Source organism: Trichosurus vulpecula, chromosome 5 (assembly GCF_011100635.1).
Source record: "Trichosurus vulpecula isolate mTriVul1 chromosome 5, mTriVul1.pri, whole genome shotgun sequence".
Lineage (NCBI taxonomy): Eukaryota > Metazoa > Chordata > Mammalia > Diprotodontia > Phalangeridae > Trichosurus > Trichosurus vulpecula.
In genome coordinates, this window is record NC_050577.1 from 56,203,038 (window position 1) to 56,227,193 (window position 24,156).

The 24,156-nt window shown below is 40.5% G+C and overlaps 1 protein-coding gene across 2 annotated transcripts in view; it reads right to left on the minus strand.

Moving 5' to 3' along the window:
- RSU1 (Ras suppressor protein 1) overlaps positions 1 to 24,156 on the minus strand; it is a 236,079-nt gene that overhangs the window by 157,174 nt on the left and 54,749 nt on the right. For both annotated transcript variants that reach the window (XR_005010507.1, XM_036761372.1), the window contains exons 5-7: positions 17,929 to 18,047; positions 16,094 to 16,176; positions 15,706 to 15,820 (exon numbers count right to left, since the gene is read on the minus strand). Coding sequence is in view for 1 of the 2 variants with exons in the window: in XM_036761372.1 (XP_036617267.1) it covers positions 15,706 to 15,820; positions 16,094 to 16,176; positions 17,929 to 18,047 (317 nt within the window). In the remaining variant the exon portion in view is untranslated. The remainder of the gene's footprint in view (positions 1 to 15,705; positions 15,821 to 16,093; positions 16,177 to 17,928; positions 18,048 to 24,156) is intronic.

Below are 24,156 nucleotides of genomic sequence, written 5' to 3' on the forward strand. Positions count from 1 at the left end.
TAGAACAAGCCCACCCACCCACTCATTACAATTGTCAAAGGGGTGAAGTCCAGGGGAGCCATGAAGCACTAAGAAGATCAAAGAAATGGCAACTTGGGGACAGAATTTTTGACACTTTTCTTCCTACTCCAGCAAGAGGAGAACAGGGGAAAAGGAAAAGGACAAAAGAGAAACAACCTAAACCAAGGTGTCAATGAGCCAACCAGCCACCCTGCACCACGTGATCTGCCACAGGGTGGCACCCACTTTGGCTCTCCAGGACCCAGGAGTCACACATCCTTTCCTAGGCACAGCAACTCAAGGACCCGAGGTAAGCTAGCAACTTCCAAACTAAGTTTTTTTGTGTTAACCTAGAATTCTGGAAGCACGTCTGCACAGGCTTGCCAACCATCTGTGACTGACCAGGAACTCCTAGAATCTCTGAATAGATCCTGGCTCATGAGCAGGGCGGATTTTCTACAGGGGATTCTAGGGATGGTCACTGAATAATAGATTTCAATTTGGAAGGGACCTCAGAGTTCACGGAGTCCAACTCCCTTCATTTTACAGAAGAGGAAACAATGACCCAGAGAGGTGGTGACTTCTCTAGGGTTATAGTGATATAGGGTGGTGACTTCTCTAGGGTTATAGTTCAAGGTGGACCTTGAACCCAGGACTCCCTAATTGTAAATCTAATGCCCTCTCTGCCATGTCTTATGACTTCTCTGCATGTAGATCTACTATAAAATCAACATAAATTTAGAGTCAGCAGGTACCTTAAAGGCCATTTAATACAACACAATTATTTTACAGATGAAACTACTAGTAGTATTTTACAGATGGAGAAACAAGGGAAGAAACTTGTGATCACACAAGTAGCAAGTAGAAGAGGCACTATTTGAACATAGGTCCTCTGATTCCACAGGTTAGCTGTGTGACACAGTGGACAGAGCGCCAGGCCCAGTTTCAAGAGGATGCATCTTCCTGAGTTCAAATATGACCTCGGATACTGGCTAGCTGTGTGACTCAGGGCAAGTCACTTAACCAGTCTGCCTCAGTTTCCTCACCTGTAAAATGAGCTGGAGAGGGAAATGGCAAACCACTCCAGTGTCTTTGCTAAGAAAATCCCAAGCATTGGATGTGACTGAAATAAGGAAACCTCTGATTCCAGGACTAGTGCTCTTTCCACTGTACCATACTGCCTCTTAAACTTAAAGCCATACTTGGGAGCCTCACTATTAATGTCCTAAGTTAAAAAAAAAAGTGACCCCACCCTGTGAAACCCCACCATTTTCTGTGTGATGTCAGGAATAGAGAGAAGTTCCTATTGTGGGGGAATCATAGGAAGAGCAGTACTAAATGGGAAAAGGGCACGCAAAAACTAGTCAAGAAAAGCTTCATGTAAGACATAGGTCTTTAGGAGCCATCTGAATGAAAGGGGGAAGCCTCAGCAAGTGTAGAAAGGGTGCATAGGGAGGTGGAGAAAGAATTTTATAGATTACTTTCATACTTTGAACATGAAATTCAAAATCCATCATTGCTTTCACTTCTTTTTAGTTGTTGATTTTTGGCTGGTTCTGTATTTTTCATATGACACATACAGCACAGACTTTGAAGTTTCACCCATCTGTTTAGGGGGAAAAAACCAACCACTTTAAGAGAGCAAAATGTAAAGACCTAAAAACAATATTAAGAAAAATGGTCAATCAATATTTTTCAAGGAGGTTCTTGCCACAGAATCCATATTGGGATTTAAGGGTTCTGTTGCAGGATTGAGAAATTGGAATTAAAAGGACTACTAACAATGAGAATAATTAACTAGTAATTAATTAATGATAATGGGCAAAGATTAGTAGTATTTGAAGGAGAAGTCTTGTGATGTTGCCATTAATCTAAGATTGTGTAGGCACGGTAAACAGCAGGTTTAAATAGAAAAAAGGACTAACGCTGCTCAGGTTAGGTCAAGAAAAGCTTCAAATAGGGGATTCTCAAGGGGAGGAGTACGGACCACAGAACCTTGAGCGAAGACGGTACTGAGATGCACAGTGAAGTAAGATGAACAAAACTATGACATCCACAGGATGGAGACAACCACCACAATGAGAGTGTGATCTATTGAACGATGTCATAAGAAAGCAATAAGCTACAAAAGAAACAGTCAAGTCTGAAAGGCACTGAAATCCAGCAAGACGCCAGGATACATTCTCTTTTCTAAAAGAGTGTTCTGGGTTTTGCTTGGTGTCTCCTGTTAGTGAACACTTCTGGATGGCAACTGCTTTCGTTGGGGTCAACTGAAACGCCCGAACAATGAACCTTTAACACTGACCATTGATCTTGCTAATTGCATCTGCCACAATGCCGGCATCCTTTGTCAGCCTTCTTCCTCAACACCATTCCAATTGTTAAATGGTCAGAACTCACGAAGTGACAGATTTAGTGCTTCCTTGGCAATTTATATAACTGACTGCAACTCTGTTGTTGTAGTGAATCATGATTTATTTGTCTCACATTGCAGCACATAACCTTTTAAATGCTACAGAAAAAAAATAGCTAACACCTCCTTAAAGTTTATTCATGACCACACACTACCATGTCTTATGAACTAGGGCTGATCAAACCAGTTTGGATTCCAGCTCTCTATATCTGGTGGTAACTCCACACAAAAAAATATTAATGTCAGCTTAACCCACCTTTCCCTACTCTCATATCCTTCAGAGGGGACACTGAGATAGGGAAATGCCATCCAGAGAAAGAAATAGAGAGACTGAATACAGATCGAAGCATACGATTTGCTCTTTTTTGTTCTGTTTTGTTTTGTCTTTCTCGTGGTTCTTCTCATTTATTCTAATTCTTCTATACAACATGACTAATATGAAAATATATTTAATAAGAATGTATATGTAGGGCTTATATCAGATGGCACACCATCTTGGGGAAAGGGAAGGGAGGTGAAGAAAATTTAAAACTTATGGAAGTAACGTTGAAAACTAAAAATAAATTAATTTATAAAAAAATAAAAATAGAAAGTATGTATTAAAAAAAGATGGAACTATCTTGTAAACAATATGGTGGGATGCACACTTCTCTGGACGAAGAGGTACAAAACAAGAAGTTAGCTAGGGCTGATGCTGGAAAGAAGATTAACTTTTTTTTTTTTAAAGAAATAACTGCCCTATGACTCTGCTCATTACCTCTCGTTGACTTCTCAGAACAAAACACTCTTCTGCAGGTCACCACTTTCCTCTATGTATCATCTTCCCCTGTTAGAGGGTAAGCTCCTTGAGGGCAGGGATTGTCTTATGTTTGTATTTGCATCCCCAGTGCTTAGCACAGGGCCTGGCACCAACTAAGTGATTAATAAATGTTTTTTCATTCATCCGTTCATGTGATCCAGAAGGGTGGGTTTTCTGAGTGAAATCTCAATGTCTGCAGATGACACCAAGAGAGTGAATCCCAAACCAAGAGAGATGAAGAAAATCTCTTGGGTGAGTAGATAGAAAAAATAATAACAGCTAGCACTTTTTCAGTGCTTTAAGTTTTACAAGGCACTTTACATATATTATCTTGTTTGGTCCTCAAAACAACCCTGGGAGGTAGGTGCTATTATTATCCTCATTTTACAGAAAGAGAAACTGAGGCAGACAGAGGTTTAGTGACTTGCCCAGGGGCACAAAGCTACTAAGTGACTGAGGGAGGATTCAAACTCAGGTTCTTCTGACTTCAGGTCCAGCACGTAGGGAAAAATATCTCACATTATTCCCTCTGCTACCATCTAGTCTGGAGCCACATCCCCTGATCCTGTTGGAGGAGAGTCTCCCAACTGGTCTTCCTATTGTGTATCTTTCCACATGTCAATTTACCCAACACAGTGTCAGGACATTGATTTTTCCAAAATGTCAATGAATCAATCAACAAATCTTTATTATATGTATGGTCAGGGGCAATGTGTCATCTGAACATTCCACCTCCCCCAGAGCTCTTTAGAGAAGTATTCTGTTCACAAGGTAAACAAGCAACAATACTCCTGAAAGACTGAATCGGACCTTCCATTAAGACTACAGAGAATGTGCATTTCCTCAACAAGGTTACTATCCCATTTCACGCCACGCCTCTGTTCAAGAACATCCAGTTGCTCTACAATACCCAACTTCTCATCCTGGCATCCGGAGTCCTCAGGGGATCTGGATCCAACCATCTTGCCTGACTCTATGCCTGACTAGCACTCAAGGCTGGCAGCCAGGTGACTGGCATCCCTATCTCCAGGACAGGCAGCATGAGCTGGAATAAAGAGATCTAGGTTTGAGTCTCAAACTCTACTGGCTCTTCTCTAAGCTTGCCTCTCTCTCAGTACCCATCACAGCTCCATACACGGTAAGTACGGGCTAAACATTTACTTAAAGATTGCTGGGCCCAGCAGGGGATGCAAAGTCAGGTGACATCTGAGCCTCAGCTTCCTCATCCATGAAATGAGAACGATAACAATGCCCGTGCTACCAACCTCACAGATGTGTGGTCAAGGAAGAGCGTTCACTACTCTAAACTGCTCCAAACACGTCTGTCAGTATAACTGTTCTTACTACCCTCTGGTCATTTCATGTTTTCTTCCTAATCAGATTGCAAGTGTCATGGCATGCACTATTTTTAAACTCTCACAGAATATCAAATGGTACTGAGGACATAAGTAAATGCTCCATAAAACCTTGCTAAGTGAATGAGTGGGAATGAGAGGCTCACACTGATCAATAACAACCCAGGCAAAGGACACATCATCGACCATGCTCCAAAGCCACTGGTCCAAGAGGGAGCCACCCAAACACGGTTATCAACCAGAAGGTATTGCTAATACAGGACCAAACACAGGCAACTAAGATAACTGAGGAAATCTAGGGGACGTCCAGGGAAGACACTAGAATAAAGTTGTCTTAGTGTGGAATGACAGAGTTAAGAGGAGATAAGATTTAGGTCTAGAATACCATGTAAGGATATGGACACAGGGAGAGGGACCTATTCACTAAATCACGAAATATAAGAATAGCAGGAAGGGATTGCTCTTGAAGCCTAGAAGAAATAATTCTAGGACAGGTAAAAGGACTTAACACAATAAAGAGTAAATTTATGTAACTCATCACCAAAAGAGGTGTTGAGAAGACGAAAATACAAATAGGTCCATGAAGGATTTCCATAATATAAGGACAGACCGATAAATGAGAGGCAGAGATACATGGCAGATCAAGTAGGAAAATTGTGCACAAGTCTGCCCTCTGGCATACAGTGGCTCTACCATCCTAGGTAAGTGACTTAAGTTCCCAGGGCCCTAGGACACTCTCTAAGAACCTAAGCTTCAGAGGAGCTGCTGATGGGAGTTCCCCTACCTCTGGCATCACAACTCTGGAACAAAAGCAAATCAGAGACCAAGAGTGAGTTACTAAAGGCAACTAGGTTAAATTGGGGCATAGCCCTGACCTTCTGAGGTTGAGCACAGGGAAGAGAGCCAGGCCTTCTCATGAAGTAATCACTCTCAGGAGGCAGAGAGTACTGAACTGGACCACGGAATGACCCATTATGGAAATTCTTGGTTCCTTGTGTATGACTGATATGATATACGGGAAATGGTTTAAGTGTTTGTGAACAAAGTTACTGATATACATTTATGGTGAGAAGAATCTCTCCAACAGAAAACTGGAATAGGAGTTACCAATCAATACCAACAACTTTTCTCCCTGGACAAGACTATCTTTGGCTCTTTGTTAAATAAAAGGAACGTGGGATCACTGCAAAATGTGGTGAGCTTTACCAGCTGGTGTTAATCTAGATTGATGCCCATGTTCAATCATGCTGAACCTGACACTGGGCTTCTTGAAATTTATAACAACAAGAAAGAGAAAAGGTTTTTGCATTGTAGCTCCCCATCCCTTTTAAGGAGATAATTCACCAGGTGGGAGAATCATTCACTTAGCAATTTTTAAAACCCACATTTAGAGCCAGTTGTGCATGCAAAGATCCACAGACACAGAACATCTGGAGTGGGGCCTGCTCAAAATGTCATGTACATGCCTGGCAGGAACAGGTCTTGATTATCAACTGCTACCACAGGGAATCAAAAAGCACAGTCTATTATGTTCTCACAAGACTATTAAAAAGAAATAAAAAGCAAGAAAATGCCACATGTCTATAGAAGAAGTTAAGTTAAAATTTTAAATTTTATTAGGTACTAATAGTGTTAGGATTTTCCCCAGATTTCCACAGGAAAAACAAATGAAAGCCTTATACTAAATCATCACCTTCTGTTACCTATATGTTATGTAGCTGCTGGGAGGAAATAGCTTTGGGAACATTTCCAAGCATGACAGAAATTTGTGTTAAGAGGCAGTGTGGAATAAGGGCTGGAGGGACCATTCATGGAATGAGGGAGACTGAGGCACAAGGCTTAGCTCTGACACATACCAGTTAGATGATTGTGGACAAGCTGTTTAACCCCTTGGGGCCCCAAGTAACTCTCCGAGACTGTAAGTCACAGATGAGTTTACTAATATGCATTGATGGAGGACATCTGCCAAGGAAATTATAGGTAGAGACCAAAACAATAAATAAATAAATAGGAGGCACACAGCAAATGGGCAAAAATGATAGAAGACAGAAAATGTCAATGCTGGGGAGGCTGTTGGAAGTCAGAGACACTAATACACTATTGGTGGAGTTGTGAATTGATCCTATCACTCTGGAAAACAATTTGGATTTATGTAAAGAAACTAACTAAAATATCTAGACCCTGTGACCCAGAGATCTCATTGCTAGGGATATACACCAAGGAGTCCAAATTTAGAATGAAAGGAGGTGTGTGTGTGTGTGTGTGTGTACACACCCCAAAATGTTCACAGAAATGTTTGTTTTTTTTTTACAAATTATGGCACATGAATATAAGGGAGCATTACTGCACCATAAGAAATTGCAAATAGAAGGAATTCGAAGAAACTTAGGAAAACTTACACAAACTGATGCAAAACGAACTGAGCAGAACCAAGACAGCAATACACATGCTCATAAATACAAAGACACATACAATGATTACAGGAACTTAAATGAGAAGAATAATAAAACGAAATAACACCATCTATTTATATTTTCTGGGGTCAATTTTGCCCCCCTCCAAAGCTAAAGAAATATGCTTTTTCCTTTTCATCAGGCTGCAAGTCTGTGCACCCTATAATACTACATATCTGTCAAGAGTCAAGGTGCCCATTGATTTTCTTTAACTGTTTTTCTTTCTTTTTTACAAGGGAAAACTCACTGAGCAACAAGAGAAAAATATTAAGAACCGATTGTAATGAAAAAATAAAGGGGAATCAAAATTTTTTTAAAATGTGAACTAAAAGTACATGGTATTCTTTTCACCTGAGCAACTAAACATCAATTACTATCCCATTTGTCTTCAAAGTCACTTCTAAGGAGACAGTAATCATTTGATAAATTTTACTTGGCTAATTATTCAAGAAGTATTGTGTATAGTTCTGTAACTAAATTACTCCCCACTTGAGTTTATTCTTAATTCTATCTATTAGACAGGGGTGAAGAAGGAGATAGCAGCAGAAAGCATATGAGTGATATCCAGAAGAGGGGAGAAAAAGGAGTGCATGGTGAATGGCCTCAAATGTCAGGCAAGGTTCTCTGCCATCGGGATTGGGTGGGGCAGGGTGCCATAGGAGGTTTGAGGAGGGAAGAGAAGGTTTGAGAGAGCCACTGTGATAAGGAAGGAAGAGTAGGATTGCCAAGCAGCAGCGAGGGCCCAGTTGAAGTTGTGTAACGAAAATCTGTAGTGGACTCAGCCTAAAGAGTTATGTAATTTTCTCCATCTTCTTTTAGTAGCCCATGTGTAGGATGAAAGACAACAGATGGTGCGAGTGATCCAAAGTTGAGGCTTGGCAGGGTATAACTGGTAATATGATAAGGGAGCCAGGGAGTCAAGAAAAGGGGTCAATGTCTAGTTCATTCACCAATGAGTCAAGAAAGGGAAACGAGAGAGTGGCTAGGGCAGGACAGTTAGCCTGGGAGAGAAATGAGAGGTCATGGTGTAGACAGAAGGGAAGGCAGAGGGAGAGGTAGAAAGCCAATAGATTATGGTCAGATAAGGGGATTCAGAATTCTTGAACATGGAGGTGGTATAATGGTGAATGATGTTCAAGAGTATGACCATGTTTTGGCTGAGGTGGGGTGGAACAGGAAAAGTGAACGGGCTGAAGAAATGAGTGGTTAAAGTGTTTGACAGAGTCAATATGAACACTTAAGTCTCCAAGTATGAGGGCAAGAGTTGGGGAAGAGAGAAAAATTTTGAACTAGGTACTGAACTCATTAAGGAAGGTAGAGGAGTGACCTGGAGGTCTGTAGACAACAGATTTTGATTGGGTGGTGGAAATGAATTGCATGAACCTCAAATAATGGAGGCAGGGAGAGAAACTGGAAGTAGCAATGGGGGGCAAGGAGTATTCCGATTCCCCCACCTTGACCAGTGAGCCAAGGGGAATAAGTTAAGGTATATCCAGTACTAGAAAGGATAGCCAGGAAGGCTTTGTCATCAGAAGGAAGTCAAGTGTCATAATAGCTAGAAGATGGAAGGAGTGGGAAAGGAAAAAATTTAAGATGCAGGGAAGTTTAGGCTGGGCCTAGAGTCAGGAAGACCCGAGTTCAAACCCAGCCTCAGACACTGAGTAGCTGTATGACCCTGGACAAGTCACTTAACCACTATCTGCCTAAGTTTCCTCACCTTTAAAATGGGGATAATAATAGCATCTCCCTCTTAGGGTTGTTGTTGAGGATAAAATGAAATAATATTTATAAAGTACTTAGTGCCTGGAATATAGTAGGTGCTATATAGACACTTACTGTCTTTCCTTCCCGCTTCCTGTCTGAAAGAGGCCCTCCAAAGGGCGCAGTGGAAAGGGTGGGTGGTGTTTGGTTGGAACTTTGGGGTGGGAGGGTTAAGGGGAATGAGAACAAGGAATCAGGTAGGCAATGGGGTTGGATGATGCAAGGGGTTTGGAATCACTGGGATGTGTTGGGTGTGTCCAGGTAGGAGAATGTTCATCACTGAGTGAAAGGCAGCACTCCCCTTTCTAGGAGGCTGGAGACAAGCACAGCCCAAGAAGGAAGGCAGGCACACAGTCAGATGGCTTCCCTTTTCCCCTTCCCTGCAAAGGCTAGAGATCAGGCAGGAGACCACGCAGCAGGAGACGGAGGGCTATCTCCCCACTGATTTGCCTCTGCCTCTTCCCTTAGGGAACAGAATGTCCAGCTTCTCAGGCAGGCACAGCCAGAGGAGGTTGAGTCAGCCTGGGTGGCCCCTCGCTGCTCTTCCTCAGGGGACACATGAGGCAGGAGATGGAAGGCAAGTGGTCCCAGGAAGGTCTGGCTCCTCTTCTCGGTCACAGTCTGCTATGTGTTATACCTATGTCTGATTGTGTCTTGTCATTCATCCTCCCTTACAAGTACATGGCAATCTTCTGAAAGGCAGGGACCACGTCTTGAACATCCTTTTATTCCCACAGCATCTACTACAGTGCCCTTGGGCACTGTAGTAGACACCAACAAAATATTTGCTGAATTAAACCTAAATCATAATGTATTTTGCCTTTCTCCATTTCATGAGTTGCCAGGGCCAAACAAATTCCAACCCCCCCACCCCCCTACCCTTCCAGCAGTCTTGTGCTTATGTCTCTCTTAGCCAGGGGAGGCCACAATAAAAGCCTCTGCAGCTTGGTGGGGCTAGAGAAACTTGCCCTCAAACGGCATTGCCTTTAACAACCAAGGGTCACCTCTGCCACAAAGCTGACAGTAGATCTTCAGTAGAAGCAACTCAAGCTAGGTCATGGAAGGACCTAGGCCAGGGGACCTAGGCTGGTGATTCTTCTTGACTGTTTCACTCTGTCAGCGCAGTTCAATTATTCTTCAGTCATTCAATAACTGCCACTGCCTCTTTTCTCAAGACAACAGCTGAGCAGTTCACGTGTCCCAGAAAGCGTGTTAGTTCGACTACAAAACAGGATGGCTCTTCCTGCTTTAAATTCTTGATGGCATTAATGTATAACAAAATAAGGAGGTCATAAAAAATAGATGGATATACTATATTTTGAAATATTAAGCAGATGACTAATACTAGTCAAGCAACAAAGGGCTAGAGTAGATAGATATCGGTCGTATTAAAAAATTAAAAAGATGGGTTCAGAACACGGGTTATTCATCAGCATGGTAAGAAAAAGGAATCACTACTGAAAGACAGGCTGTCACAAAGGTAAATGGGGACACTAACCAGACCTCAAAGAAAAAGAGCTCAATGGTTCCAAATCGGATGGAAAACCAGTCTTAAACATTAGCTCTGCTATTAATCATACAGTCGTTGGAGACAAACCTGTAGTCACACAAAGCAGGCAGGAAAAAAAAAACTGAAAAAAGCAACCAATAGCACAACCTAAAAACTCAAATGCAAAAAAAAAAAATTCATCCATGGAATGGGAATGCAGTGAAAAATATGGTGGGGGAACATTTTAAAATCAGGCTTTAAGAAATGAGTATTCTAGAAGAATAAAAAACCCACAAGCATCTGCTCCAAACCCAAAAAAGAGACAAAAGAGTAAGAAGAACAGAAAGCATTTGGATAAACTTGTAAATGTGAAATGAAGAGCTCCCATAAAGGAACAGGCCATGTTATACAGTGGAGGAAGCATTGGAAATAGACAAGAAACCTCCGCTCTAACCCCTGCTCTGCTACTGACTAGCTGAGAGAATCTGGCCGAGTCATGTCATTTCTTAGTGTCACAGTCACCAAAAAATGAAACCGGCTACAGGCTGGCTCACTTCAGTTTTCTCAGCTGTAAGATGTGTTGGTCCTGAAGGCTGCTTCCCAACTGTAACATTCTACCATGAAGATACTAGTTCAAAAGAACTCCTAAAAACAGCATTCTATACAATTATAATTAGAATTAGGGCAAAATGCAAAGCTTCATTAAGATCTGAAGTTAAGTAGAGCACAAAGTTCTTTGTGACTCAGACAACAGGATCCAAACAGCGGAAAATCCTATTAGTCCTTCCATATTCGATAATTTCTACTACAGGGCAGTTGCTGAGCACCTTCTACTTGTAAGGCATTGTTTTGGTTTTGTAGAAGATACAAAGGAGAAGATAGGATTCCAGTTCATGGAGTTGGCAACTTAGGTCAAGATCATGTGCAACATGGTCCCAATTTGACTTTATGAAAATCATTTGAGACTGTTCCCCCAACTTGACCCCACCTCTTCAGAAAATTAAAGGCTATAATTTTATTGGTCAAATGATGTCTCTGTGCTCCTAGGTACTCAATGCAAACATGATTAAGAAGGAGGAAATCATTATAAGGGCTTCTAGACTTGGCCAGCAATTCTGGCAGTTATGAAATCTAAAATATAATGGGACAACTTGCAGTAATGCAGTAACATCTTGGAGAAGAAGTCCTTTGGGAAAGTAGAATTTTCTAGGTCACTGAGGATTAATCTTTTTAAGGCTGGAACTTTTTACACTAACATTTTTAGGCCTCTTCTCACAGAATTTTAAACCTGAAACAGACTCTTCTGCTATTCTAGGGCAAGCCCTCCATCGTACAGATGAAAGAACTGAGGCCCAGGGGTATAATAGTTTGTTCTAGGTCTCACAAAGAGTGGCAGAGCTACCACTAGAACAGGGTGTTTTTTCATTCTATCCTTTAGCTCTGGGGCAGTTGTTGAAGGCAAAAGATACGGCTCCCCTTGCTCTTCTTCCCTCAGGATGGTTAAAGTTGAATCCCCCATCAGGATCTCCCCTCCCTACTACTGGCTAAGCTTTTAACCCCAAATGCCTTATGAGGAAGGGAGAGCCTTGAGAGATAGTGTTCTTGACATAGGCCCAGCATCAGGGTCAAAAAAGGACTTCTGGATAGGATCTTTCTGAAGTTTTAAGCACCACTCAGAGTTGTAACAGGAAATACAATAAAATTCTATATTAGAAACTAAAAATTGAAAAATTTTATAAAGTTTACCAACACCTAGTTAACATACATTTAAATGGTGCTAGCTTGACATTTCTTTTTAAAGGAGGCATAGGCTGGTTTAATCTTATCCTAACTTTAAAAATCTGGATTTTGCCAAGGTAAAGGAAATGCCTAGGTATTTCTAAAGTTCTATGGAATATGCTTTGATGATGATGCCAGAGATAATTAGGCATCCTGAGTGGATAACAGAACAATTCCGTAGAGGAATCAGAGTCTCCCTTTCATTTCTTGGTAAATCTCTGCCATCCTCTGGAATTAACCTTAGTCATGAAAGGTTGTTTCTGGGCAACTGTAGTATATATTAAAAAGACTGAAACAACTAGGATGCCCACTACCAACTTCCCTAAAGAATAACCCCACAGGGAGAGTAGTTATTAGGGTTTTCAGCAGAAGCATGGATGACTATCTGTTGGCTATATTACACTGGTGACTCCTTTCATGTACAGGTTGGACTAGATGGTCAGTGAGGTCTCTGCCCATGCTCAAATTCTGTGATTACACACATTTTGGAGCCTGGTAACATAAAATGCTTTGGGAAGATTTCCTATTTGACAAGAACTCTTAGGAAAACTGGAAAATAGCTTGGTAGATACTCAGTTTACCCCTAATTATATATCCTTGCACCATAGACTACAATAAGCTCAAAATGGATACACAAACTTAATACTAAATGTCACACCATTAAAAAAATTGAGGAGAACCAGATAAGGTATTTTTTGCAGTTATGATTAGGGAGAAAATCCTTAACCAAACAAGGGGCAGAGGCAATCATAAAAAACAAAATAGAAAATTTCAATGATATCAAATTGCAAAGCTTTTACATAATCTAAACCAACAGAAACAGGCCAATAAGGAAAAAATCTTTGCATTAAATATCTCTGATAAGAGTTCATCCAAGAAATGTAGAAAACTAATACAAACCTATGATGGAGAGTTATTTTCCAATGAAGAAATAACCAAAGGATATGAACAGATAGTTTTCAAAAAAAGCACTGCAGGTTCTTGACATTCATAACAAAGACTGCTCCAAGTCACTCCTCATAAGAGAAGCTCAAACTATAACAAATTAGAGGCTTTACCTCATACCCTGCAAATGGGCAAAGATGATAAAAGATGGGACTAGTCAATGCTGGAGAGGCTGTAGGAAGTTAGGAACATGAACACACTACTAGTGGTCCAACCGTTCTGGAAAGCAATTCAGAATTATCAATCAACAAGCATCTACTTATGTGTTGCACATGAGTACCAACTGCTATAGCAAGGCACCGTGCTAAGCATTGGGGACACAAAAGCGGAAACAGTGCCTGTCCTCTTCCATATGTAAGTACATACATAATATAAGGTAATTTGGGGAGATATGAACCACTAGCTAAGGGAGGGATAGGAGAGAATTGAGAAAAGCTACATATAGAGGGCAGTCCTAGAGCTGAGGTATAAAGAAAATGGAGGATTCTGAAAGGGAGAGGTGAGGAAGAAACGTACTCCATACATGGGGACAGCTAGTGCACAGAAGCATTGCGTGATCAGAACAGCAAGGAGGCCAATATGGCTGGATCACAGAGGGTGCGGTGGGTTGTCACATGCAAGAGGACTGGAATGGTGGCCAAAGAGGGCCACTACCACTCATTGGTCAGCAGGGCACTTCCGTGTTAAAAACCTAAAGTGTATTTCCCAAACCAAAAAGTACATTATAAGTGTCCTACCCCTTTTCTCCTCCCTTAGGAGAGGCAAAAATACAACTTACCATGGAATTAAAATTAACCTTCAGGGGCTAAAATCACTGTTTTGTTCATGTTAATCTCTTGCTCAGAAACCTATAATGGATTCCCCGAGGGTGTACAAGGTAATGACTCTTGTCATTCAATGCCTTTCCCAATAGGCAACCTACATTTACTCTTATTTTCCCAAAGTCTTTGTTCCAAGCAAACTGTCTTGTTCAACTATATCTCATGCTTCCCCGATATCATGCTTTTTTGACTGCATTCTACCCACCTCAAATAGTCTCTCCCTTCCATCTACCACCTAGCCAAATCATACCTTTTTTCAAGACTCAGTTCAAACCCCAAGTCTCAGGCCACACTACCTAAAGCAGTATTATTGTCTTCTGATAACTCATCAGGCAATTTATCATACACGTTCTTAGTATATGCCTGGCACAAAGTAGGTGCTTAATGATGCTAGTTGAGTGACATCTTTCTGCAGTTGTAGCAAACAATAAGAGTTTAATTTGATTAGCTAACTGTTTTTCTACTTTTTTGTCCTTTTATGTCTTGTCTCCCTAACTCAACTGCAAGCTCAATGAGTACAGAGGTTGGCTCTTACACTTTAAAAATAACCATACACTTCTTTACAAAATGTCAGGTCCACTGGGCATTGCCATCTGCTCTGCTGATGCACCCTATGGACTCCTGGGCCCTGCCATACCCTGTATCACTAAATGCTAGAGAATCCTGTGCCTTGTTGTCTATCTACCCTGCTAATGTATCCTAAAGACCACTGGTCCTTCCATCTGCCCCTTCTGGATATACTGTTTCTCTCGCTTAGAAAACAAGTCTTTGAATGCAGGGACTGTTTCAATTTCCCGTGTGTAGGTCCTATGTTTGGCATTTAGAAAGCACTTAAATGCTTTTTCATTCACTTAGCATAGTGTCTTATATTTAATAAATACCTATTGAGTTGACTGAAAAAATTCTCCTCCAATTAGGGTTTACTTGCCTAACAGATGACAGATTAACTTGACTGACATATAGCAACAATCATCATCACACACATACCTAACACTTTGGGTTTTTCACAGGTCTTATATCCACTACTCTGATCCTCAGAAGAGTCCACAGCACAAAAACTATCACCACAAACCTCATGTTGCAGTTGATGAAATGAAGGTTCAGAGAGTAAGAAATCATGGCTACTAAGCCTAAAAGATCAAAATTATAAATTTAAAACTCCAAAGGACCCAAGAAGTCACCAAGTCCAATGCCTTCCTTTTATCGATGAGGAAAACCAGGCACAGAGAGAAGAGGTCCCACAGGTAATAAGGAGCAGAACTGGAATGCAAAATCAGACCAGCACATTTCCCATCACGGCCAAGGGCAGAGTTGGGACCCTAGAACCCAAGCGTTCTGACTTTCAGGCCAGGGCTCTCTCTTTCCAGTATAACTCTTAAGAGTCCTCAAGGGCCTGATTCTCAAGCAGCTATTAATTATTTGGGGGAGATAATGGGGGAGGCAAGAAAGAAAGAAGGAACAAACTGGAATGAATGATCCCTACCATGAGCAGCTGCTTCAAGGTAGCACAGCACCAGGACAGGAATAGCTCTGGATGATACACATGAAAACCCCTGGGGCAGGGGTGGGGAATGTGCTGCCTTGAGGCCACATGTGGCCTTCTAGATCCTTAAGTGGGGCCTTTTGACTGGATCCAAATTTTACAGAAAAAAGGCCTCACTTAAGGATCTAAAAGGCCACATGTGGCCTCAAGGCCCCAGGTTCCCCTTCCCTGCCCTGGGGGTTGACTTGTACCTGACTAACACAGAACTAGAAGTCTCCATCAAATCCATGAATTGTGTCTGGGGCATCTCTCAAGACTAAGAGAGAAGCAGGGGCTGGGTCCAGAAGCCACACATGGGAGAATGATTACTTAGATGAACCATCCAATCCATTCATGTCCAGCCTTACCGAGCTCAGGGGGAAGGACAGTCAGGCGGTTCCCCTGGATGTGTAGTTCCTTCAGCTGCGTAAGTTCCCCAATTTCTTTTGGCAGTGAGATCAGGTCATTATCCCTAAGGCTGAGCTACAAGAAAATACAAAGTTGTCAGAACAATTTTCCCACAAAGAAGCATGCCACAGAAACTCTCGTCCTCCTCCTTGCCCTCTCTCTCCTCCCCACCGCTCAATCCTTTCAATTTATTTACAAGTGTCTTGCAGATAAACAAGAAACAGTATCAGGTGTAGTGGTTTATTCCTGGCAAAACAAACCCCACGACTTCTCAAATTGACTTGATTCTACTCCTACAAGGGCTGCGAAAGTGAATTGATTTTCTAAGAATTTAGATAAATTACTTACTATCTGCAACTTTGTGAGCTTCCCAATATCTGGCGGCAGGATTTCAAAATCGTTGTCACTTAGATAAAGTGCACGCAGGGTGGCTGCAAATTAAACAGCAATATATAAACAGGGTGGCACAGAACCCAACCATTTGAGGTCTGATCAATAAGAGAGAGTCAGGTTTGATTAATAACCCTGACTCGGTGAAAAGCCTTTGACACAGCTAGAGCTCGCAATCATAAGAAGCAGGTCAAACTCAGATTTACTGGCTTACTGTACTGCTGCTGTGGGCAGGAAGACATCTATATCGGAACGGATGGACACAATTAACAGTTTCTACCATGCTCAGCATGAGCAGTCCGGGGCACCTCGTTTCAGCACAAAGGCTTTCAGAAAAGATAAATATTACTCTCCGTTGCTCTCATGCCCATTTATCGGTCCATTTGCATCCAAGTTACACAAAGAAAGCCTCTGTGTCTTTCCCACTGATATCTAGAGCACAGAGAATCCTGCATGAAACAACTGTAAATACAGCCATGAGAACAGTTCACTAATGATGAAGGTTATAACTTTGTGGCCTCATTTCCATGCAGACTAATTACCATTATTATTATACACTGCTTCAAGAAGAGGGGGGAAAGAGGACAGAGAGAGAATAAAATAACAGGAAGGATGAAATATAGGAAACTATTATTTATCCAGAATCTATCTAAATAACCAGAAGTTATTTTTTAACAATGCTGTACATTAAGCATTTTTAGTTATAATGATAACCTTAAGGAAGTACAAAATCCTTAAACGTAGCATAAATCATCAAAAAAGGGAACGACTACTTTGTGTTCAATCAAGCCGGTATTTTGATATGGCAGTCTTTTGTTTTGGTGGGGTGGGAATGGCTAAGCATCTGGATCCACATGTGGGGACTGCCTGGTGTGAAAAATCCTTCCACCGATGCCGATCAACTCCTTAGTAACTTCAAATCTCAGAATGGCCTAGGGCACTGAGAGGTGAGGTGACTGGTCTGAGCCAGGATGTGTCAGAGGTAGGCCTTGAACCCGGGTTTTCCTGATTCTGAGCAGGTATCTACCACGCTGTGCTGTGACGATTAACCTATGTAAGCTATATATGCCAACTTGTAGCTAAACGCAATATAACATGAATGTGAAGCCTCTACTCCCAACAGCAATAAAGCCAGGTCAGTCACTAAATTCAGTTTTTAATTAAGACTAGGCTGCATTTTCTCAGGTTTGGCAAACTGTGGCCATTGTACTCTGCCTCCATAGAAGAAATGTTAGCCACATGACCCTTTGATAGAACCTTGGGTGCCATCAGGTCGTCAAACACGTTTTCATACAAAATTGCCACACTCAAAAACAGTCTTTCCCAAATGATTAAAATAATAATCCTGGCTGGTAAACGTTTAATGTCTTAAAGAGTTCATTAGAAAAATTTATATTCATAATAGTTTAGAATGTCCTTTTGTGGCAGATCCCATAAAGGAGTTAATAGCAAGAGGACAGTGAGAGTCCTTTGTTATATACTCCCTAAGATGAAAGTCAAATTCTTTATCCTTTTTAGCTAAATATGTGATTTGATCATACTCAGGAAAATATTCCCTAACAGAAAGTTAATATGCCATTACCAAGCAAGTCCACTTTGGCCCAACAGTGTCAGGTAACCATAGATCAAATATACATACTGCTGAGCTATGAAGGAATATTCAAAAGGACCCTGGGAAGAAAAAAATATATATCCAATAATTTCTCTTGGAGTTTGGGCTCCATCAAATAAATTTCACTTTCAGAACGCAAAGTGCCTTTTAAAAAAGATTTATAGAATTAAAAGTTTCTTACTAAGGTAGAAGAAGTTTCCAGGAAGAGAATTTTCATTCAAGTTGTTGTAAGTCAAGTCAAGGACCTCCAGGGCCGGTAAAGAGCCAAATCCTCGGGGCAAAGTATTTAGCCTGTTCATACTAAAAAAAAAAAGAAAAAAGAAAAAAGAAAAAGAAGAAAATGTTTAGGCAATATAGATACAGAAGTCTCAGAAACATAACATATTCCATTAGCCAATTGCTCCTACTATGTATTCTATACCTATATAAAAAATAGGTTAATACAGGAGATTGAATGACAAAAAGCATCTCAAAGTCCATCTAGTCCAAGGTAAGGAAATTGGGGGGGGGAGGGGGGCAGAGAGGTGGGGGTGGAATAACTTGCCAAAAGTAAAAAAGGCAGTAAGAATCAGTCAGGATTTCTGGCTTCAAAGCCAGGGCTCTTTCCACTGTAAGATCTCAAAGTCCATTATGAATATCAGTCATAATCATATTCTCTCCTTACTCCATTCCATAAGTCAGTATATACCTACATAAGTATAGCTTGGAAACACATTGTAGTCTTAAAATCACTTTCTCAGTTATTTTAATTAAATAAACTATATTAGGAAACTTGAGTTTATGAAAACTGGCATGCTTGAGCAGGAGCCGAGACAGCAAAAGAAGTAGAGCCAGATTCTACCCATCTCCTCCAAAGAGATCTAGAGAATATAGAAGAACAAGCCCTGATCAGGAAATCCAAGAAGAAAAAAAAACCAAAACAAAGTATTTTTTCAGTCTAGGTTGGCATTGGGAAACAGACAGAGAGGTATGGGAACACTGGGAATGAAGGGTAAGCATGAATGGTCCTATGTAGTCATCTAGCCAAGGGACAGGCTATGCAGCAAAGCAAGAAAAGGTCCCAAGCCCAGAAAATGGGGACCTAAACTTCTGCAAGGCAGAATAATTGTCAACTAGTTGTTCTGTGGCCCATTACCCAATTTTGGGTCACAGATGCAGGGTAGACTGAGGCTAGGGGGTGGAATTCCAGGATGAGGAATGGTTGTTGGTCCCAGGAGCAGAGCAGGGTTTCATTTCCAACCCTATCCCAGTCTGAAGTCTGCTTCTGAATTTCCAGGACATGAATGCCAGACCAAAGGGGACCTGCAGTTCTGTCCCTTTGAACCAACAGAGTTTTCCAGTTGACTGATGGTGGTTGAGTCCAGGGGCAGTCTACTGGAACTCTAATGGGAACAAATTCACAGGTGTGTTGCTCAGACCCAGCCCAGGTCAGGAACTCACAGAGCTCAGGAGAAGAGACATCAGACTTTTCATTGGATCAGATCACTTAGGGAGCACTAAAGGTTTGCAGGTCACAAGCCTGAACTTTCCCTGAGGTCCTAGAGTAACATAAAACTCAATATCCTCAAGAATGCAGCAACAAGACCATCCCAGACATTCCCTTTGAAAGTATGAAGAACTGGCCCTAATGAAATCAAATATCAGGAAGTAGGTTGGAAAAATGAAAAAAAACAAAAAAAAAAACAAAAACAAAAACAAAAAAAGAATCCAAACTTAAAAAAACCATCATAGTGACAGATGCTCAAGACACACACCCAGAAGAAGAAAATTACTTCAAAATATCTAAAAGCAAAGCCTGAAAGCAAAATGTAGCTTAACAATAAGCTCAAATAGAATTTCTGGAATAAAATCAGCAAGGATTTTAAAGAGTTTAAAAATTGTTTTTGTAAATGAAATGAGAGCACTACAGAAAAAAAATGAAAAAGAAACAAAAGCTATAGAAGAAAGAACTGGAAAGGGTATTAACAGCATGGTACAAGAGGTACAAAATCTTACCCAAGCAACAAATTCACTGAAAATTAAAATGGACCAAAGAGAGACATCAAGAAATACTAAAGTAAAAAAAAAAAAAAAAACCAGAAGAAAAAAAAAGAAAGAAAATATAAGGTATCTCATCAGCAAGAACTGACCTGGAAAAGAAACTGAAGAGAGACAATTTAAGAATCAATGAACTACTGTGACCAAAAAAAAAAAAGTGCTCAGACATCAATTTTCAATAAATCAGAAAATAAAATTTCCTAGATCTCTTAGATCAGAGACTGATCTGAAAGTGAAAACAGAAAGAATTTACCAGTGATCTCCTAAAAGAAACTCCAATATGAAAATCCTCAGGAACATTATAACCAAAATTCAGAGCTTCTTGATCAAAAAAAAAAAATACTGCAAGTAACCAGAAAGAATTCAAGCACTGAGGAGCCATAGTCTGGATCACACATGATTTAGCAGCCACCACCAAGCAAAAACAGAGGGCATGGAATACAATATACCAGAATGCAAAGTTTATATGTTTAGCTCAAAAATAACTTAACCAGTAAAACTGAGGATAACTACATAGGAGGAAAAAAATGGATCTTTCATGAAATAGAGGATTTTTAGAGCTGAAGAGAAAATCTGAAATACTAACACAGGAGTCAATAGAAATAAAAAATAGTAAATAATCACAAGGGACTAAAAAAAATAAAGTTCTTACATTTTAATATGGTAAGATGATATATGTATCACCCTATCATTATCATAGAGTCTGATTAGACAGGAGTTCTAGGAGTAGTTCTTTTAGTTCTGAAGATCTTAAAAGAAGAAAGAAAAGGGATTGGAAGTAGAATACACTACGGAGAGGAAGGAGAGGCAGTTATTTCAAATAACTGAGCTATGCAAGTACAAGTCTATACAAACTGGAGGGACGTGGTAGGCAGGAACAGGCAATACTTGAACCTCACTCTTATCTAAACTCAACAAAGGAAAGAAAAATACATACACACATTTGATTATAGAAATACCTTCCGGGTATAAAACACATTTCACTTATCCGGGAAACAGGAGGGAAAAAGGGGAGAGGAGAATGAAAGGGAAGGAATATTACAGGAGGGATTAGTCCTAAGCAAAACAAATGTTAAGGATGTAGAAAAACACATTTATAGTAGCTCTTTTTAAGGTAGCAAAGAATTTAAAATTTAGGGGTGCTCACTAATTGGAGACTCACTAAACAAGTTATAGTATATAAAGGTGACAAAATACAGTTGTGCTGCAAATAATAATGAAGGGGATGGTTTCTCAGAAACCTGTATGAACTGATGCATAGAAAAGTGAGCAGAACCAGGAAAAGGTAATACAATTACAACCATAGTATAAAGACAAAACCTTTGAAAGACTTAAGAACTCTGATCAATAGAATGAGAAACCACAATCGCAGAGGATTCCAGAGGATTAATGATCAAACATGCTATCCACATCCTGGACTCAGAGAGCAGACTGAAACAAATGTATTTTGGACACCAATGCAGGAATTTGTTTTGCATCACTACACATGTCTATAATAGGGGTTTCTTGCTTTCTCAATTGGGGAGGTAGAGTGGTGGCAAGGAGAAAAAGGAGATTGTTGTTAATTGAAAAAATAAAACTTAATTTAAAAAAAAGATGAAAGCTGGTCCACTTGATTGCTAGTATTTTGTTGAATACATATAAAATTATTCCATTTGGAAAATAATCTTTTTTTTGCATAGAGGTCAGAATCATAGATGTCAAACTGAAATGGCCTTCAGAGATATATAGTCTTGCCTCTTAATTTTCAGATGGGGAAACCGAAACCTACAGAAGTAAAAGACTTCTCCAATGATCAAGCAGTACAGCAGCACCCACATTCAAATGCAAGTTTTCTGACTCTAAACTTAATTCCTTCACCATAGTCCAGACCAGAGAAGAGGAGACGGGCATGGCCAAGGCTAGTATTCACACTGACCAATTCAGGCATTTGTCCTTCTTGGCAAAACTTCCATTTTTCCCTCAAAGTTTAAGTTACATAACATTAATTTCCAAGACTTCAGGGAGGGATCTGTGAAGTTGGATGTGAAAAAGATTACACCTTTATTTCCACTAACTTCTAAGTGAAATTGGACACTGCTTTCTATTATGAATGTGGGTTATTAACATTATTCTGAGAAAGGGTCTATAGGCTTCACCAGACTGCCACAGAAAAAAGGTTAAGAACCTTTGCTATACAGATAAACTGAAAAGTTCATTTAAAAAAACAAGTTTACAGATCAATATTTGAAGCTGGTAGGGAATGTGATATGAAAGGTAATTTCCATCATAATCTATTTTCTCATGATATATGAAAGCCAAGTTACACCCATTCAAAAGCTATTTTAAAAAGGTGATTCAAGAATAGGAAATAAAACAAAATAAAGTAGAAAGTTACCAAGTTCTAACTCGAAGAAGAAAGCCAAAGGAGGTCTGAAGCTTGCCAAGACATGCGGCTCCCTAACTATTTCATGTGGGGAAAATGGAGCAAGTATCCTAAGTGTTAGAAATACATAAGAAAATTGTTCTTTCTCTTAGCTTGAAGAGTCTCAACCAAGGAAATAAAGTGTGGCTGAGGTGCAGAGGAGACAGCTAGCATCAACAATAACTGAATCCATGCTGAGTTGGCAATGAGATGAGGCAAAGATTGAGGATAAATCTCAATGTTCAATTCTACCATAAGGAATTTAGGATTATTTGATAAAGGACATGTTACAGATTAGTGAGAAAGGTACTGAATATAATATCTCAGATATTTATTTAAAATGTATCTCTAAACTTGACAACTTTGAAACAATGAAGTTCAATTACTACAATAAGGAGTTACATTTTTATAAAGTAGGGTGACTCAAAGTCTGGAGTGGTAACTATTAGGGAACTGAGTAAGAGGAGCAAAATGAGCTGAAATGCCTTGAGGAAATTGCAAAGTACTTTTTAATGACACTAAGCTTTTCCCTGAAACCTTTCTTTCTAACATCAGTTTTCTTTTGGTGGTTCTCAATGGCCCCCAGTGTTGGAATACCAGAGTCTCTGAATTAAGTATGCAGATAAGGATAAGGACAATGGAGAGCATGCTGCCACATACTCCCAAGAAAAATTACACAGGAGAAATGGTGTAAAGAATAGCATTAGAGAAATGCATGAACAGAAAAGTATGTGGACCAGGCTTGTACTGAGAGTCAGGGACAATCAATGGATGGTCTGTGCACTCCACTAGTAGCATGCAACACCCAGTATGTCAGATGCACCAAAAGAGGAAGGAATGTAGAAAAGAGTCTCCCAGATTGACAAGGTGTGTATGAGTAGCAGTCTGCAATGATGAAGGGGGCACCCACACTGTAGAGATCATAAATCTGTGGAAATATCAAAAGAAGAGTGAAAAAAATCCATGGACATAAACCTAGGGGGTTGGCTCAATGGGGATGTAGGCATTAGGCACCATCTGAGTTTCAGGAAAAGCACCTGATTTATAATTAAGAAAACAACATGACTGAGGCACCGCTGCCACCTGCTGACATTTGACCTAAATTGCAGGTTCTGCTTGGTTTGGGTTTTTTGTTTGCTTTTGGTTTGGGGGTTTTGTTTTGTTTTTAAGTTTCAAAAGCAACTTCTTCTAAAAGCTAAAACTCTGAAATCCACCATTGGAAGGGGTAACAGTCTCTCTTGTTATTGATACAGTCAGTGCTGATGACTGTGCATGTGGGAGGCCCACAAGCAGGGCTGGCCAAAGGAACACATCCAGGACCCACAGAGGCACAACTTCAAAGGCAGGCGGCTAGGAAGCCTAGCATTCTGTCTTACAGATGGATGGCTGCTGCTTAACCAAATGCTTGAGTTGTACTGTGAAGAGAAGAGAGAGCCAAAGCAGTCACAGAGGATGCCTCCACTAGTCTCAGCTGCAGCCTGGATAAGCTGCAGATGGGAATGTCAGGTAGGCGGGCTGTCCTCTGCTAAGGAAGGAAAAGGAATTACATTGGCTTGAGGACAATTTAGACCCAGGCAAGAGCTGATCTGGGCCAAGGATCTCAAATCTGATTGTGGACCTAGTGGCCCACGGGAAGCAATGAGAACCATTCTCTACTTGACAGAGAATACGGCAACATTCTAGGGGCTTGATCAGAGGTCAAGTCAAGAAGGGGCCTCCCCTGGATGCCACCTAGTCCAAATTCTTCATTTTGTAGATAAATAAACTAGGACTGAGAAAATTTAAATGGTTTGCCCAAAGGAGTCTGGTTCTTGGTTGTATGTAACTGAGTCCCAGGGTTCTAGAAAAAGGAGCAAAAAGAAAGGAAGAAAAGATGACAATGAAGCAGGAGTACATTTATTGCTAAGACACAAAAGGAAGGTAGAATCTCTAGATTCTGCTGACCATGTTCTTAAGGCTTAATGTTGG